Source organism: Carassius auratus, unplaced genomic scaffold, assembly GCF_003368295.1.
Source record: "Carassius auratus strain Wakin unplaced genomic scaffold, ASM336829v1 scaf_tig00007371, whole genome shotgun sequence".
Lineage (NCBI taxonomy): Eukaryota > Metazoa > Chordata > Actinopteri > Cypriniformes > Cyprinidae > Carassius > Carassius auratus.
In genome coordinates this window covers 13,097-32,357 of record NW_020523841.1, presented here as the reverse complement: position 1 = coordinate 32,357, position 19,261 = coordinate 13,097, and the positions used below count along the sequence as shown (strand labels likewise).

The following is a 19,261-nucleotide window of genomic DNA, read 5'->3' as shown; positions in this document are numbered from 1 at the left end:
TGATCAATGTATCACTTATTCTATAGTAAGACATTGATGCTTTTGAATTTGAATATTTAACAAAGCATGCAATAAAACAGCCGCTTTTATCATGTTCAGTGTGATCGTGCATATTCCAGTGATTTATTTCTTATTAGTTTTGTGATAACTTCTCTTTGTTGGTGAAATGATGAGGTTGCATAATGTTGTTCATGAGAGGCATGTAAAGGGTGTGTTTTACTGAAGTGCAGCATAGCTTCAGGCCCTGACTGTGGAAACCCTGCGCTATTCTGGCCTCTGTGCTACTGGCCCGAGGCTATTACCTCACCCGGCCCGTTTTAAGCCTTTGCTCGCACTGGCCCGACAGTGGAAATGCGGCTAAAGACACCCTCCACAAGTAGGGTAAGACACAGAAGGTCATTGCTGAAAGCAAGTAGGTATCGCTGCAGCCCGGAGACCTCCAAGTGGGAGGAGCTTTTGCCGCAAGTGGGCTGGACTTCACGGAGAGCTCCAAGTGGGAGGGACTTTTGCCGCTAGTGGGCGGGATTTTACAAATGGGCGGGGTTTAAGCGGAAATTTCACATTGCGTCTTTGCCGGGGTGCGCGCGAATGAGGATGGCATAAAGAAGCGATACTAATGAAAAACAGATTTATTGTTCTTCATTGTAGTTTAAATTTTATTAACAAGGGGTTATATAATTTTGTGACAACTGCAAACATACAAGTATATTAAATTATATTAATTTTATAATTTTATCAGTATCAAGAAAATGAATGAGTAATTTAGAGCAATAAAATGTTTACTGTATGTGAATGTTTTTCTTTAATGCAAGTTTGAAATCTGAGGGAGAATTATATTGTTTAGATTGTTACAACCCCCTTGGCTCTAGGTGAAACAACATTACAAAAGGCCACACGTGGAAGTACATTTTACAAATAAACATTTAATTTAAAAAAAGAAAACAAATCTAAATAGTAATACAAGAGTTAATAATAATAAAAAAAAAACATTCCAAGACTTAAGAGGAAAATATTATTGGTACCAAAGTCCAATTTAAGACACTCATTTCCCCATCTCCTTTTTATCACCAACTCAATCACAGGTAACGCTCCAAACCATTAAAAATTCAAGTTTTATTTGTTATATGACATGCAAAAAGCAGTGAAATGTAGGTCTGGCATACTCTTTTTAGACCGTGCAAAAAAAATAAATAAGAGAAATTAAATACAAATAATGAAACAACAGGAAAAAAATATGTTTTTTTTTTTTTTGGAGATAATTAAATACAAATAATGAAATATTCACAATATACTGTATTACTACACAGATGATTTGTAGAGGTGCTACACAGAAACTGCTACTCAGATAATGTGCAGAGATGTACACAATGTGCAGTGAGGATGAAATACCTAGTTAGGTTGTCAAAAAGCGCAGTGTGCAGAGAGTTATTGGGTAGCCCTAAACAACCAGTCTATAAAGTGCAGTGTGTTTAATGTCCATGTTTAGTAGTCTGATAACATGAGGGAAGAAACTCCTCCTGAGCCTCTCCGTCTTTGCCATCAGACTGCAGAAGCGTCTGCCTGACTGTAGCAGATGGGTTGGTGGGGTCTTTAAGGATCTTAACAGCCCTAGATTTACATCTCCTGGTTTGGATGTCTTGCAGAGAGGGGAGAGATGTTCTGGACATGTGCTCAGCTACTCTTTGCAGGGCATTTGAAGGTATTGAAGATGCTCACTCTCTCCACTGTGGTCCCGTTAATGATGATTGGGGCAGATCCGCTGCTGCCTCAAATAGAAAAGAGTTATTGTAAAATATTATTACAATTTACAATATGAATGTTTCTACTGCATTTCTGAACAAATAAATGAAGGGCTGGTGAGCATCAGACTTCAAAACCATAACAAAATCTGTCCAACCCCAAAAAGTCCTGTAGAACAGATATTTAAGGAACCTGAGGTTTTAACCAGCTTGAATTTTATCAGCATTGGAACACTTTGCTGCTGCTTTCACTCCAAGGCTATGGATTATATTTTTAATGGAATGAAGTGTCATTAGTCACTAAACATTCAGTCCAATGACATCGTAAAATAATTCACTGTTGACAAGTTAACATTAACTAAAGTACAATGCACATTTATGTAAGATGTCCACAGAATGTAATGTCATTTACATTCCAACATTTGTCCTTTAGGACAGTCTCTGACCATACCCCTGGAGCAATTTTAGGGACAAGCGCTGTTGCAAATGTCCACCTTTAAAGTATGAACATAATTTATCCACACAAAGACCCACATACACACACACACACATTAGTCAAAAATCTTCAGAAAAAATAAATTACCACATCTTGATGCATAGAAAGAACAAAAACAAGTTTACAGGAAAGTGATCCTTTGGGTTTGCAGAGAGAGACGGTAACCAGGTCACTGAAATATAACTTTTGGCCACCCAGACTTGAACTTTCTGTAACACAAAGTTTACACATAATGTTTTTGTTTGTTTGTGTTTCCTACAATGTCAAAATTAATTCTACACCTGTTGATATGTAATGCATGGTAGTGGACACTGCAGTTATCCTCATATATCCACTCTGTTATGATTATTAAATTGAAAAATGAATTTGGTAATTAAACCAAATGTTTCAATTGCATTACATTATTTGGATTAACGTTACACGTAAAAATAGATAACATTTTAAAATTGTTTTGAAACAATGACCAGCTTTGTTAAAGTCAAGCATTATCAGTTAGGAGTTTTAACTATTATAGAACACTGTACTAAATCTATTAATAGTTATTGATCGCTTAAATATCAGTGCAGTTATAATACATAGGTCTGCATATTTTACGTAACGTTAGTAACAATAGCCTACCTGCTTAAAGTCTTCAGTGTCCGTAATCTGCAGCGTAAATGTACTGCAGAAATATTTAGCACAAAAGGGTAACATACACAATAAAGATGTAATTTATCTGTGCTGCTAATGCTGTCTTAACGTGCTCTTGGAATAATCGTAAATATGAGTTTTGAAGGTAAAAAATTGCACATGAATGTCCTCCCATTTTCAACTTGAATGCAATGAGCTTGTAATCATGATTTAACTACGTCAAGACTAAAACATCAACCGCCAAGATACTGCACTTTTTCGCAACTTGTAATACGTTGTACAAGTCTAAACTTATCCCTTCAAACTCCTCTTTCTTGACGCTGAAAAGCCTTGGGAAGTTGACGTCGTCTTTTTTTTTTTTTTTTTTTTTGGTGGTGGTGGGGGGGGGGGGATTCGCAGCGTGCATTAACCCCATGACATTAAATAAACCAATCAAAAGGCTCTGGAGGTTTGTACAGCCCACTTGGAGCTGAAGTCCCACCCATTTGGAGCTGACCCGCCCATTTGGAGCTGGCTCCGACCTCCGTTTATACCTATCTCGCTGAAAGGGCTGGCTGTTCACAGAGTGCTATATCAAAATATATTCATAGAAAGTTGACTGGAAGGAAAATGTGTGGTAGGTAAAGATGCACAAGCAGCATGGATGACCACAGCCTTGTGAAGATTGTCAGGGAAAGCCGATTCAAGAACTTGGGAGAGCTTCAGAAGGAGTGTAATGAAGCCATAGTCAGCGCATCAAGAGTCACACGCTCAGACGTCTTCAGGGAAATGGGCTACACCTGTCACATTCCTAGAACCAAGCCACTCCCGAACACAATTTTGCACTTAATTTGGAAATCAAGGTCTGGAGTCTGGAGGAAGACCTGAGAGGCACGAGAATCCAAAGGCCAGTGAGAAGTTTCTGAAGTCAGTGATGATTTGGGGAGCTGTGACGTCTGCTGGTGTTGGTCCATTGTGTTTTATAAAGTCCAAAGTCAATGCAGCCATCTACCAGGAGATTTTGTAGCACTTTTATGCTTCCATCTGCTGACAAGCTTTATGGAGCTGCTGATTTTATTTTGCGGCAGGACTTTCCCACAGTGCCAAAACCACTTCCAAGTGTTTTGCTGACCATGATATCACAGTGATATTCAAATTTTGAATTTTTTCTAAACTGCAAGTGGTAACCATCAGAATTAAAACAAAAAACTCTTGAATATTTCAGTTTGTGTGCAATTAATCTAGAATATAAGAAAGTTAGCTTTTATTTGGTTTTCCATGATATAATTTTTTTTTTTGAGATGCACCTGTATATGATCACTATGGTTACCGCTGCAGCACAATTGAGGCCGTTACCAGCTCCTCATAGGAACCCGGGGTCAGGAGTCATAGCACATACACACACCGAGAACGTAAACGTCAGTGGCAGCAACATCATCATGTGTGTTTATTGATAACAGAACATGTGAAGTTATTCTGCCTCAGCCTGCTTCTGACCTGACACATTTTTTTTTAGAATCAAAACACACACCCATACCCCAACAGGACCTGCTACAGTGGCCGAGAGAGCTAAACGTGCTACAAATGATAAAAACACCTGCAAATTATGAAAACATCTTCATCAGTTTGGCAACACGCACTGCAAATACTCACAATACAAACAAATAAAGAAATGTGCTGCAAAAACACAGACTACATCGGAAATATTTAAGTGAACCATAAAGTTAAAAACATGGCTGAGACATAATTTATCAATGTTTGCTCTGAAAAGATTTTTATTTTAACATCCTGATCATACGACATCTTAGCTTTTTTGTTTTTGTTGCTTTTTTTGTGTGAATATTATTAGCCTAAATAAGCTGACTAAATACACAATTTACTGTAACTGTGAAAGGTTATGTAAGCTAACTTTTACAACTTTCCTTACAAAAACTAACCATATCCTATGGTTTTACTATTGAAATTAATTAATTAATAAATATTATTATCATTTATTATATAAAAAGCAAACAAAAATGGTTACTGCAATCATGCACAAATTAACCATGGATTTACTACTCTAACCATAGTTTAAACATGGTATTTGTACAACTGTGATAATACAAAAATGGTAATCAATAGGACAAAAAATTTTTTTCGTTTTGTTGGGGTAATTTGCTGGTGCTTTTTCTATTTGAATGTGTTTTGTGACGTTGCAGCGCGTTGAGCTCTCTCGGCCACTGTTCCTCCTCCCTATATTGAAATCTTCGACCCACACGGACACACGCAACCATGGCAACGACGTTCGCGGAAACAAGCATATAAAAAAAAAGCCAACATGGAAAAGTTGTGTGAAAAAAAGCAAAATCAACTTTACTCACCTATCAAAAACAAATAAAGTAATCTCGGTGTCCGATTCGAGCACTTCCCACTCCTTGAGTTTCTCTCCACCGATGGAAAGCTGCTCAGATATTTACGCGGGTCCTACCTTTTGCCTGATTATAATCCTTTTTATTTTTTTGTTTCTCTGATATTTTCCTCTTTTTTATCTGCCATCTCTCAATCTACAGTCAATATGCTTATTTTTAGCATCTGCTAAATTACTAAATGTAAATATGCGTCCTGTGCACTCAAACTGAGCGCACCCCTTCCCTAGTGCCATCTGCTCACCTTTTTGTCATATTTCTAAAAAAAATCTAAAATACATGTTTGTACTAAAGTAAAAATGGATGATTGATACACCTTTCACATGGAATCAAATAGCAAGCACTTTGATTGTCTTGATCATCATATTTATTTCAATATAAAAGCAACATAACTGAGATTTCACCCCCCCCCCCAAACAAGTGCAACTCAAACAAAGTTTAAAAAATGCACATGACCTCGCGCTTCTTCTTTCTAATCCATTATGCAAATTGCGTTCCATTTCCATGACGTCACACAGCAGCCGCGAAATCGCTGAATCTTTCTGAGGATTCATATGCTGATAGGAGTATCATATGTGTACAGACGCTAATTTTCTGAGTGAATTTACAATACAGAGAGTTAGTGTAGCTTCAGTCAAACAACCACAGTGCACAAATTTGATACATTTTCACTGGACAATATCTTCAAGATTATCGTCCGTGTCTGAGGAGAGTGTAGAGAGCCAGTTGAGTGTCATGGAGGCCCCTCCTGTGGAGCAGAGCTCGACAGGTGAGTTTAGAAATATGTTTGAAACTGTTCAACTCTGATTTACACACATCTCACAGATTCAGGAAAGCAATAGATGGGTTATAGTGGGGCATGGAGTTATTTTTGTGGTGTTTCTGTAATTTGCTCTGGAGCTAGGAGAGCACAGGCTGTTTGATGTTTGCTGGTAATTAACACTAGTGGTCGACTTGTGATTTTTACCATTTAAAAATGCACAGAATATAAAAATGGAAATAGAAATGTAAGAAATATTCATGAAATAATGTAGATCTATCTATTTGGCAAATATAAATAAGTCCAATTAACACCAAGAGCTAATGTTTCAGTTTTTTTTTTCTTCAGTCATTTTAGTGCTTCAACTTATTTCAGTTAGTTGCCAAGGCAATTAAAAATGTTTTTAGTTTTAGTTAATGATGATAACCCTGGGTCATATTTGTCACTAATAGTATTTTCTATTTGTTTTTCTTAGTTTCAGAAAAGCATGCCAGCAAGCGGAAGAAGAACATAATTTCATGTTTCTTCAAGAAAGTACGTAAGGCTGTGAAGCTTCCCATCTGCTCCAAGAACACAGTGGACTGTCTACCACAGCAGGACCCACAGTTTGACAACTCTACACCTAGCCTGGAAGGGTGGAACGACGCCGCTTTATCCAGTTCGGATGGCTGCCCAGAGCAGTCCAGCTTCACACTTCCAGGTGAAGTGCTTGTTGAGCCAGTAAGGGCTTCAGCTTGCCTGAAACTAAAGACAGCATCCAGATTAGATGACTCTATACCTAATGTCATCAATGAGGGCAGTACAGACAGACCGAAATTGGAGGCTTCAGGTGAGAATAATATTGCATTACAAACAGGGGACATCCGTGTAGCTAGATCTCCAACAGCTGATATTAAATTTGTTGATATTAGTTACAAAAAAGGGTACAGAAGAACGTAGGAAGAGGAGAGGAATCCACTCTTTCTTCAAGAGTGTGTGGAAGGCTATGAAAAAGCCTTTCTGCTGCCAGAACAAAGTGGAGCCTTTTGTGCCTCCACCAGAACTGGATGATCCTGAGCTGTCACCTGTCCCAGAGCCTTCAGACTGCGTCCCAACTAATGGTAAATATGTGATCATTATAACAAGATTAGTGTAATTGAAGTAATAAACTGGTTTCAAATAAGTTTATTTGAAATATGCTTATACTGAAGTTAATCTACAGTTAGCTGGCATCTACTGTTAGTTTGTGCCTGATTTATTTTTTCTATATTAATATTGTTTATTGTCACAAGGCACCAGTTGTATGAATTAAGACTGTGCCTTTTAAGAATTAACCATCTAGCAGTTAGCCTAGTTTATTATTATATTTCAATTTGAATTTTTTTTTTTATGCACAATACTTTTTAAGTTATTACAAATCTTGAAGTAGAAAAATGAATAACTCATTATACTGCTTTAATCATTTTATGCAACTTAAAATGATCTAGCAAGCTTTTATAACGTATAACACAGTTTATAACATATTTATATAATACAATATATTCTGGTGTATGTGTTTTTTTTTTCCATCTTCAGAATCCATTAGCACTCGCTATATAGTGCAAAATATTATTGGAGAAGGAGGCTATGGCAAGGTGTATGAGGGAATCCGTGTTTCCGATGGCAAAAAGGTAGAAGAACATTTTGCTCTTACATTGTAGTCTGAATTTTTTTTTGAGGGAACCTAAAGATTTTAATCTTAAATACTCAGTTCTTCATGGTTAGGTTAAGGTTAGGTGTTCAATATGCTCAACTGTGTTTTTTACCTTTTGCAGGTTGCCATCAAACGTATTAAAAAAACTGTACGGGATCATTATCTTCAAACTGTAAGCTGGCAAAACATAATATGTATTTAGTTGTTTAAGTGCTGATTACTGTAGTTAATTCACTTGTACGTAACATTAAGCATGAATTTACCTTTTACTCTATTTATTAAATCGACAAAGTTCAAAGCAATGTAAAGTACCGTTACCAAACTTACCTTTTGTTGCATCTTTTCTGTAGACTGTACATCCCAAACCTCTCATTACCGAAGTTGCGCTGATGCTAACGATGAAGCAAGGACCCATAAGCCCCTACGTCATCCAACTATATGAGTGGTTTGAGCACCCTCAAGTATTCACTCTCGTGATGGAGAATCCGGATCCCTGCGAGAGCTTGTTGGACTTCATCAACAATAACCCTAACATGAATGAGACAACAGCACGGCTCATCATGTGTCAGGCGGTGCAAGCAGTACTGCACTGCATTGAGCACGGTGTTTTTCATAATGATATTCATCCAGATAATATCCTGTTGAGAAAACACACTTTGGAGCTCAAGTTAATAGACTTTGGCTGTGGTCATCTACTTAGTAGTAATGGCTATAATCGGAGTCAATATAGAGGTGAGCTGGCATTTTGTGTAACAGAGTGTGGAAACCAGTATTTAGTGACAGTATTGCTGATCATGTGATTCTTCTAAGAATTGCTCAATGCTGAACATGTCTTGCTTACAGGAATACAGGCTTACTACCCACCTGAGCTCTTCACCTGTGGCAGATTCTACGCCACCTCTACAAACGTCTGGGCTCTAGGAGTGTTGTTGTATGAGATGGTGAACACGTGTTCTCCATTTTGCAATATAACTGAAATCACACAAGCCGAAATTAGGTTTGAAAACCCAGATTTATCCAAAGGTGAGAGATTAGCACTAAAAACACACACATACAGCTTCTGCACAGAATTAACAAACATTGGTAGAAAATGTCCTGTCTAAAACACAGACTTTAGTATTTAACAACTGATGTTAGAGGTTAGAATTATGTGTTCAGAGTTATGTTTCTAATTAGAGTAACTTCCCTTAACCTTAAATTAACGATGTTTCAGCTGTTTTGTGCATGCTAACATTAGTCACATGGTCACGACTAACCAGCTCTCTCCTGAAAACAGAATGCCGTGATCTGATCGTCCAGTGCCTAAACCGTGATCCAACTGAACGGCTGACCCTCGATCAGATCTTGCAGCATGACTGGTGTAAAACAGAGGATCTAGAAGAGTCAGAGGATTGAAACTGCATTGGTTTCAGAGTTTAAAATGTGATTAGTGAAGTGAGTTCATTTTAACAATCTTGTTATACTATAATATATGATGACTAGAAAAAAGACCTGAGTGAAAACAGTGAGTGTGAAGAATCCTCTGACTTTCTCTTTCCTAGGGTTGGACACACACCTTCCAGTGAAAAAGCACTATGAATACACATGCTGATGGAAATTGGAAACTCAAGCCCTCATGTGAACCCATTACTAAAGAATCAGAGAGCTCGGAGCACCCCAGAATTCAGAGCCAGTCCACATCCTTACTGTTCCATCCGAAAATGAGCAGCGATTAGCTCTAGACATCACAGCCATAGGTGCTTTGTTTTAAAAGCATAGTTTGGCAATTTTAAAAGGAATATGTTATTAGGAAGAAATAAAAAAGGCTTTATAAAAAATTAAATCTTATAAAAATATTGTATTTAATAAAAATGATAAAAAATAATATATGTTTGTCTTGACATTTTTACTAATGTTATTTGGTGGAATTTTTTGCTAAAAAATGTAATTATAAAAAATATATGGACCATTCACACACACACACACACACACACACACACGTGTAAATAGATAAAAGAATAATAAAGTAGCATGTACTGATTTATATGTAATGGTAGCTTAACTTTTTCATCCTGTGTAATCGTATATTACTTGGATACAATTACAGTTTTTATTTCAAGTAACAGCTATGTAAACATAATATGATTCCTAAGTATATACAAACATATTGTTATTTTTTGGCTTTAGAAGGGTCAAAAACATACATACATCCCTTTTTAAGTTTCTCCATCAGTCCACAGTTTGGATTCAAATACTTTGGTATATTTGATTTGTTAGGGTTTCCAGGTCTGTAAAACAATCATTCCCATTCTATTCCAAACTATCCCATTCACGTTTTACCCCAAAGTTTTTCTTCCTCTATTAAGTTCCCCCAAAGTTTTCTCTTCCAATGGAAGAAAAAATCACAAACTTGGCAGCACTGATTACTCAGGCGTTGTAATATAAAAAAAAAAAAATTATATTTACTTCACTCACTGTCACTATGGTTACAGACAAGGGTTAAAGGGTTAGTTCACCCAAATAGCAAAATTATGTCATTAATAATTTACCCTCATGTTGTTACAAACCCATTTATATAATAATTAATGTACTCAAACAGTACACTGACTGAACTGCTGTGAAGAGAGAACTGAAGATGAACACTGAGCCGAGCCAGATAACGAACAATAGACTGACTCGTTCACAAGTCAAGAACCGGTTGCATCGGTTTTTGGATCACCAGTAGTTCTTTCGGACAGTTCGATTCAATAAATCGGTAGAAGAAAACGGTTCACCAGTTCCTTTGCGTTCGACGTAATGGCGTCATTGGCGATGATTGACCTTGATTCAAGCCTTCGGTATGGGCTCATAACACTAGCACAGAATCAGTTCAGAATCAATCACCAAAAGAATCAGTTCAATTCAGACGCTTTGTGTGTCGGTTTGCTTCACGCTGAATCAAGCATGCGCAGTCTCATCAGCTCCTTGGTTCTCGAATCGGACGCGTCTGACAGAAACGTTTTTTGACTCGAGAACGAGTCAATGTTTTGTTCATTGTCTGGCTCGGCTCAGTGTTCATCTTCGGTTCTCTCTTCACAGCAGTTCAGTCAGTGTACTGTTTGAATACATGAATTACTCCTGGATATTGGTTTGTTTGAACTTAGAGGGAGTGTCAGCCACATTAAAAAAAGTTAACAGCTTAAGTCATTTGTGGATTAATGCGTATTTGGAGACGCAAAACATTTTAAACGATTCAGTTTGATTTGGTGAACTGGTTCAAGAACATCCGGTTACATCGAATGATTCGTTCGCAAACCGGATATCACAAAGTGGTTTGCTTTGAACTCTCTCACAACAGACACGGAAGAGAAGACAATGCAGAATAAAGTCATAGTTTTTGCTATTTTTGGATCAAAATGTATTTTCAATGCTTCAAAAAATCTGATGTCCCTCTGATGTCACATGGACTACTTTGATGATTTTTTTCTTACCTTTCTGGACATGGACATTATGCCGTGCACACAGTTTCAATGGAGGGACTGAGAGCTCTCGGACTAAATCTAAAATATCTTAAACTGTGTTCCAAAGATAAACGGAGGCCTTAGAGGGATTTGATATCTATATATATATTTTGTCACTTCCTTGTTTGTTGTTGCCGTGTGTATTGAGTTTGAGCTCCATCATGTTATTTTTTTATCAACTATTTTTATCTTAAAAATCTATTTTATACATCCTCATTTTCATTTCTATAACATGTGACTATACCCTCTATTGTATTCTACAACATAAACAATCAGTGCGACTTGTTATCACTAGTTTTATTTAGATTTTTCAAGTTCACTTATTAGGTTATAGCCCGTTACCATTAACAGCGTGGTTGCTGCTAATCCCGCTTGCATTGTTAATATATTATTCACACACATAACGTCTCGGTTACGTATGGTAACCCTCGTTCCCTGAAGGAGGGAACGGAGACGCCACGTCGGATGACCGACGAATATGGGATATCGCTTCGATAGACCAATCTACTTCGAGTGTAAACTAAACGAGCCAATGCACATTGGCATGCAATTATTGCATCCAGCTGCCGCTGATCACTGCGTGAGTATAAGAGGGCAGCAGGTGCAATGCATACCAGTTTTTCGCTGAGGAGCCGAGCCGGGAACCCGGCAGCTCAGCGGCGGTACAGCAACCATGGCGACGGGACGTGGCGTCTCCGTTCCCTCCTTCAGGGAACGAGGGTTACCATACGTAACCGAGACGTTCCCTTTCAGTCGGTCACTCTCGACGCCACGTCGGATGACCGACGAATATGGGATCCCTATCAAAGCGCCATGGGTGCTGCCCCTTCCAGTGCCCTGTGCGAGCCGCCTGCGCCCCTATTAGGTGTAGGCCGGGGCTCAGAACAAGTAGCTCCACTCACCATTGTCAAAGCACTACCTCACTGGGTGAGATTGGATAACACTGGGAAAACGTACCCGGTCCGCTCGGAGCCGGGACGCTGCGGAAGCCCCATCCTTCCCGAAGGAGGTCTCGGAGGCAAATACACATATAGCATCCGTTTAGGAGTATACGGAGAAATTTGAGGTGATTAAAGCCCTCTTGGGAAGGCAGAAGTCTGCCGGGGAAACACGGGCTCTAAGGCTATACCGTGGACTATACACATACGAGTACCGCTTAGGTCTCAATATGGAGCCCAGCCTTCCATGGTTCTCACGGATTCATCATGAAGGCCTGGCGCCGGACGTTCCGCCGCGTCCAGCTGCCTAGGGTGATGGAGGAACTCAACAGGGTCTACAGTTCGGACACTCTGGAGCAGTTTTAGCAAGCCGACACTAACCGGGGCCTCTCAGTGCCACTACCCGTTTGAGGTGAGAACACAGGAGGATACCGGCTCTACACGAAGGCTATAGAACCTAGCGAACGTGTTAGGGGTCGCCCAGCCCGCAGCTCTACAAATATCTGTCAGCGAGGCGCCCCGAGCCAGCGCCCAGGAGGATGCAACACTTCTAGTTGAGTGAGCTCGAAGCCTGAACGGGCAAGGCACATCCTGAGCCTGATAAGCCAGGGTTATGGCATCCACAATCCAGTGGGCCATCCTCTGCTTAGAGACGGCATTCCCCTTCTGCCGGCCTCCGTAACAGACAAAGAGCTGGTCTGAGGTCCTGAAGCTTTGCGTCCGGTCCACGTAGCACCTTAATGCTCGAACAGGACAAAGCAAAGCCAGGGCTGGGTCTGCCTCCTCCAGGGGCAGCGCTTGCAGGTTCACCACTTGGTCTTTGAAGGGTGTAGTGGGAACCTTGGGCACGTAGCCAGGCCGGGGCCTCAGGATTACCTGGGAGTCAGCCGGCCCGAACTCTAGGTGGCGGGCGAGTTGCAAGATGCGACGAGAGCGCAGACCACCTTGGTGGTTGATGTACGCAACAGTCGCAGTGTTGTCCAATCGGACCAGCACAGGCTTGCCTCGTAAGAGACCTTTGAGACGGTTCAAGGCAAGGTGCGTTGCTAACAACTCTAGGCAATTGATGTGCCACTGCAGCTGCGGGCCCGTCCAAACCCCTGAGACTGCATGCCCGTTGTACGTGGCCCCCCCGGCGGTGGTGGAGGCATGCGTGTAAACCACAGCATGCCTGGAGATCTGCTCTAGGGGCACCCCTGCCCATAGGAATGCCAGATCTGACCACAGAGTGAGGGTTTGGCGACAGGCCGGTGTAACTTGGACCCGGTGAGTGCCGCGCTTCCACGCCCACCTCGGGACTCGGCCATAAAGCCAGTGCCGGAGCGGTCTCATATGTGATAGGCCGAGCGGTGTAAGTGCCGCTGTGGCCACCATATGCCCCAGGAGCCTCTGAAAGAGTTTCAGTGGGACCGCCATCCTGCTCTTGGACGTATTCAAGCAGGCTAGCACCGACCGCGCACGTTCCTCTGTGAGGCGTGCTGTCTGTTCGACCGAATTGCTGGGCCAAAATCTCGACTGCGTCGCCGAAGAGGCCGGTCTGGGACACAGGGGCATTGAGAAACCGGACCTTGTCGGTGTCCCTCATGTCTGCCAGACCCAGCCACAGATGGCGCTCCTGGACCACTAATGTGGACATCGCACGACCCAGCGAACTCGCGGTGACCTTCGTCGCTTGAAGCGCAAGGTCAGTGGCGGTTCGGAGCTCTTCCAGAAGCGCTGGATCGTGACCACCCTCGTGCAGGTCTTTCAGTGCCTTAGGCTTGTGCACCTGCAGTAACGCCATAGCGTGTAAGGCGGAAGCAGCTTCCCCGCAAGCCACATAGGCACTGCCGGTCAGACCAGACGAGTGCCTACAGGCCCGGGAAGGGAGCACCGGGTCTCCACGCCAGGAGGCGGCGGACTTAGGACACAATTGCATCGCTACCGCGCGCTCCACCGACGGGATTCCTGAATACCCCTTCGCTGCACCGCCCTCGAGGGTGGTGAGGGAGGAGGAGCCCACCGGCTGGTTTCTGGCAGTAAAAGGTGCCATCCACGACTTGGTGAGCTCGTCATGCACTTCCGGAAAGAAAGGCACTGGGGTGGGGCGCTGAGAACCAGCGCGCACCACCCCGAGAAACCAATCATCCAGCCGTGAGGGCTCGGGACGCGGTGGGGGATTCCACTCGAGCCCTACCCTCTCGGCGGCCCGGGAAAGCATAGCTGCCACTTCGGGATCCGAATCAGGCTTTGTCACCATCCCAGAGGACGGTAGCGCAACCGAACCGTGATCCGACAGCTCTCCCTCCGATGCTGAGATTGACATCTGGTCGGGGGGAGTCCCACTGGATACCGCTGGTACGCTCCTTGAAGAGGGCCCAGCGCGTTCCGTGGGTTGCTCCACTGGATCGGAGGTGCTAAAGGAGTGATGGTCCCCAGAGGGTTGGTTCCCTGCGGGGTTTGCCACCACTGTGATCCTCAAACCACTCGCGCTACTGCCGGAAGTGGTTCTCGTCTGTCGGCCGCCAGAACGAGCCCCAGATCGCGGCCGCTGTAACGGGACTCCGCCCCCCTGAAGGTAGCGGAGCCTGGTTTGCAGCTCCGAGATGGTCATATTCCCGCAGTGAGAACATGACTCATCCACGAAAGCCACCTCAGCGTGCTCGACGCCCAGACACGTGAGGCAGCGATCGTGACCATCACCCGGTGCCAGGTAACGACCGCACCCAGAAACGCACGGGTGAAACGGCATCCTTATAAGGACGATCCGTCGTCTTTATAAAGACGCACCCGTGAAGCTCTTTTAGAGAAATTTGCTCTTTTAGGAAATGCTCTTTTAGTGCTGAGGCGCACAGGGGAATTGGCCGCTTGCAACACGACAGGGGTAGTGCAACCTGAAGTGTGCAATCCACTCGACACAGGAACGACCGCCGCTGAAGCGCCGTCTCGCCAACACACGAAGCTTCCGAGAGCGTGCTGAACCCGTAGTTCACAGCAAACACAGTTGAGCAGAGCGATACTAACGCTCGGCTCCGAAGCGAAAAGCTGGTATGCATTGCACCTGCTGCCCTCTTATACTCACGCAGTGATCAGCGGCAGCTGGATGCAATAATTGCATGCCAATGTGCATTGGCTCGTTTAGTTTACACTCGAAGTAGATTGGTCTATCGAAGCGATATCCCATATTCGTCGGTCATCCGACGTGGCGTCGAGAGTGACCGACTGAAAGGGAACCATTGCTTTACTCATATATAAAATGCATATATATATGCATTTCAACCTGTATCTCAACTGTAAATCAATTGCCATTTTGTTGTCATCAACATGAAGGAAAGCCATTATAACATGTACTGTATGTGAAAAATGTAGAAACACTGTAGAAACCATTTTATTTTATTTTAAATAAATAAATAAAAAGGCACAGAACAGTCAGCGTCAGTTGTGTATTAGATTAACAAATGTTTACAGAAACCATAATCAGCCAATACAAATCTAGTTTGAGACAGAGGAAACAACTCTTTACAAAGTAAAAACTCTTAATTTCAATAGGTAATTATTCAAGAGAGTCAAGTTTATTGCTGCTTATAAATTAAGCCCTTATATGTTACTGCAAATATTTACAAAATTTGAACATATGAACAATATGTAAGATTTGTGATATGAAGAACATTTATGTATTCCTAATGCAGACAAAGTTAAGTGTCTTCTGACTATCTTTGGGTTGCCAAACATTCCTCCTTCTATCCAGAGCTCCACAGTGGAGATTTCTAGCAGGGCGTCCGTCCCTCCTCTGCAGGCCAGATTTTATATTGAATATAATTACCACGGACCCAGGACCAATGACCAGACATATAATGCAGACCAGTCCGCACATAAGCTGTCTAGGATGTTAGGTGTTATTCATCAACTCTTCCATATTCATCTGAGATCTTGGACTCACCAGGTCAATGTAGTTCTGTCTGCAGTAGTTCAGGACATCTTATTTTGAAACACCAGAATGGGCTCAAAGACATCCATACAGTAGAGTGGCAGAGACCAAGAGCACAGAGGATAATGCGGTATAGCATCATATATTCTTACAATGTCACACTCTTCAGTGAACCTGTTTGGTTCCCAATAGTCTAATTGTTGATCGTCACCTCCAGACCAATTCCACTTTTCTAGGTTGTTAGAAATCATTTGCAGTGGGGAATGGCCCATGTACCCTACAGCCTTATATATCGGTGAATATATCAGACATACTGATTTATGACACTCATCAAAAAGGAGTTCGGACTTTTAAATCTGGGTTATGAAGCTCAGTCAGGAGAAAAATATGATCACTTACATAATGAGCCATCCTGTAAAAGACTCAGATTCAACTAGATGACATTCAGAGAAGTGTGAAATTAATAATTTGAAATGAAATAATAAACGTAATACAGGTTAATAAACTTTAGCAGCACTAACCTTGAGCCTCAAAGAAGAGGAGTAATCTTCTGTGTAAGGAAAAGATGTGAGACCTATTTCAGTAGGCGGAGACAGTTTAAGCATTTCCTGTAGATACAATAAAAGGAAATAGATGTTCAGAGGGGATTGAGCTTTGCTGAGGTGAACATCAACGGACCAACTTATGCATTGAACCTAGCATTTAATTTACATTATTAATACTAATTACTTGTTCAATAAAAAATACATTACAAAAGTATTAGCCTAATTCAGGAAACAGAAAAGGCTTAAAACAAGTCTGTTGGTTAGTATAAAATGTATTTATAAATTTACTATTATGTGTCATTTTTGCACATAAATTAGATTCCGAACAGAAAGTTTAGATTATACTTAAAAAAGTTACACAATAGCGTGTGCTATTTGCTTTTGAATGTTTGTGTATCAATTTTTAGATGTTTTCCAACCACAAGATTGACCCTCTTTCACAGCAGCAAAACCACATCATCTACCAAGCGAAATTCTCACGAGATTTTAACAAACGCTCCTCCTTCTTCACAACGAACATTGACAGTTATGGAAATAACAGAACTGAGCTACAAAGCTGTCTAAAATAATGTGAGAACAAATCAGTTTTGTTGCACACAGCTGTAGTTGAGACTTGTGTATATTAACAACATTAATGTGGACACTGTATATAATAACAAACATTACAGATTAATTATAAGACTTTTAAATTAAGATTTAGTCATTTTCTGGATGAAAATAGCAGGTGGAAAAGGAATTTTAATAAACATCTATGATTAAAAATTCTAAAGCAAAAAGTCAAAATATCCTCCTGAATCAATTGTGAGACCAGAGCTGTTAAGCAGGAATAAAATGTGATCTATGGATTTCACTCATGCTAATAAACCTACCTTACATCTAGAGGAACAAATAGACCTTTGTGTACAAAAGAAATGTGAGCAACTGATCTGTTGTTTGTAGTTTGCACAGGCTTCATGCAACTTGCACTTGTGGTTTTGGACTTTGAGCCCAACCTATTTCTCAGTTTGCAACCAGCCTGTAAGAATGAAAATAGAAAAAAGCATTGAGAAAGCCCCCAGCAGAGTTCACATTTCTGTGGTCAGAAGTTTCCGCACCAGCTTAAGTGTAGTGTAAAAACTGTTACTTTTAGAAGTATGACAATTGTCCTCATACCTTCAAGGCGAAATGTCAACAAATGGTCTGATTTACAGTAAAAACATCAAAACAATGCACCAACACAATGCAAATAATTTCATTACCTATACAAGATGAAATTATCTATGCTAACATCATAAAACTTTTATAAATTCACAATTAACCGTAAATCACATCTAACTTTTTTTAACTTAAATTGCACACATTGTATATTTTTTTCTTTTGTTTATTTTTTAATAACTTTTTGAAAAGCAATAGGGTCAAATGTTTCCTACAAATACTTAGCAATGCATAACCTTTTAAACAAAAACACACAAAACAAGCACATATGTTCAGTATATTTGCTGTTAAGTGTGTGAATCACATGACCAAAGACAATATTATTGAGGATTTTTGATTTGAGACAATCAATCAAAACATGAATTTTGAGGTTGTATTGCATAGTCTTAAATAAGACACTTTTGATATGTAGTTGGCTCATTAACAATTTCATTTGATTACTCTTTATAATGTATTATCTTAATAAAAAATGTAATGTGCAAGTATAAATAATTTATATTGTGTGTGTAATTTATATTATATTTGATCTAGTTTAATCTTATAGTGACTTTAAGGCCCACTGATTCCCTTATGTCAGTCTTTTTCTGAATATCTTTGTGATTAGAATCTTTGATTGATTTGAATCTCCATCATTACATCTCAGCTTCAGTATAAATAAAAATAAAATAAATAAACAAAAATATGCATTAAGCAGATGCTTTTATCAAAAGCGACTTACAGTGCATTCAGGCTAACATTTTTGACCTAACGTGTTTCCTGGAAATTGAAATAACAACCTTGTGCTACTAACACAATGCTCTACCATTTGAGCCACAGGAACACTATAGACAGACACTATACCGTATTGGTATTATTTTCTGTTACTGGAATTGATAGCATTGTGGTCATACATTTAAAGTGCATAACTACTGAAGCATTATTTTGTTGAAGCCATAAACTCAGTTAACATGATTCAGCACCATGGACAAGGACATGTGGAACAATAGAGCCTTCCAGCTCTACTTCTTGTGTAAATGTAAACAGAAAAAATTAAAATGTAAAAACAAGCTTGATTAAGCTCTACACAGCCTACAAAACCTAGTAACCTCATCTACACAGGCCAAGCATCACCCCCTCACATAGAGCTGCTGTGGTTTTTAACTGGTAAAGGCACATACTTAATTCATTTAGTTTTTCCCCAAGTTAATTTCAATTAATTTAAAATGTACAATTAAAAAGCAACAAGTACTTCAAAGAGAAAAACTGATCACTGCACAATTAGACATCAAAACGTTATTCATTACTTAATGCGGCAATTTTTCAATTTCCACTTTACAGATTTCTAAAGATCTTTTTTTTTTTTTTTTTTTTTTTTTTTTTTTGGTGTTCATAAGAAGAAGATACATTTCCTTTGCTTGTGAGAGTGTCACCTTACACCTAAAACCTACAGCCAATGACATTTGAATTTGACATATGAGAATATATGAGCATAACCAATCACATCCAGGATCACTTTCCATTTGATTTAGTCACTTAGA

The 19,261-nt window shown here is 40.4% G+C and overlaps 1 protein-coding gene and 1 long non-coding RNA gene across 2 annotated transcripts; one reads left to right on the top strand and one right to left on the bottom strand.

Moving 5' to 3' along the window:
• Positions 1–1,234: 1,234 nt before the first annotated feature.
• LOC113071469 (uncharacterized) lies at positions 1,235–2,881 on the bottom strand. Its single transcript, XR_003280097.1, has 3 exons — positions 2,854–2,881; positions 2,361–2,444; positions 1,235–1,762 (listed from the first exon to the last, which is right to left on the bottom strand). It is a non-coding gene; the product is annotated as an uncharacterized LOC113071469 (long non-coding RNA).
• Positions 2,882–6,442: 3,561 nt separating this feature from the next.
• On the top strand, positions 6,443–9,481 carry LOC113071467 (serine/threonine-protein kinase pim-2-like). The gene is made up of 8 exons (XM_026244823.1): positions 6,443–6,838; positions 6,921–7,109; positions 7,564–7,658; positions 7,803–7,853; positions 8,032–8,413; positions 8,525–8,704; positions 8,958–9,115; positions 9,223–9,481. The coding sequence occupies exons 2-7, from the start codon at positions 6,995–6,997 to the stop codon at positions 9,074–9,076; spliced, it is 942 nt and encodes a 313-aa protein (XP_026100608.1). The 5' UTR covers positions 6,443–6,838; positions 6,921–6,994; the 3' UTR covers positions 9,077–9,115; positions 9,223–9,481.
• The last annotated feature ends 9,780 nt before the right edge of the window (positions 9,482–19,261 follow it).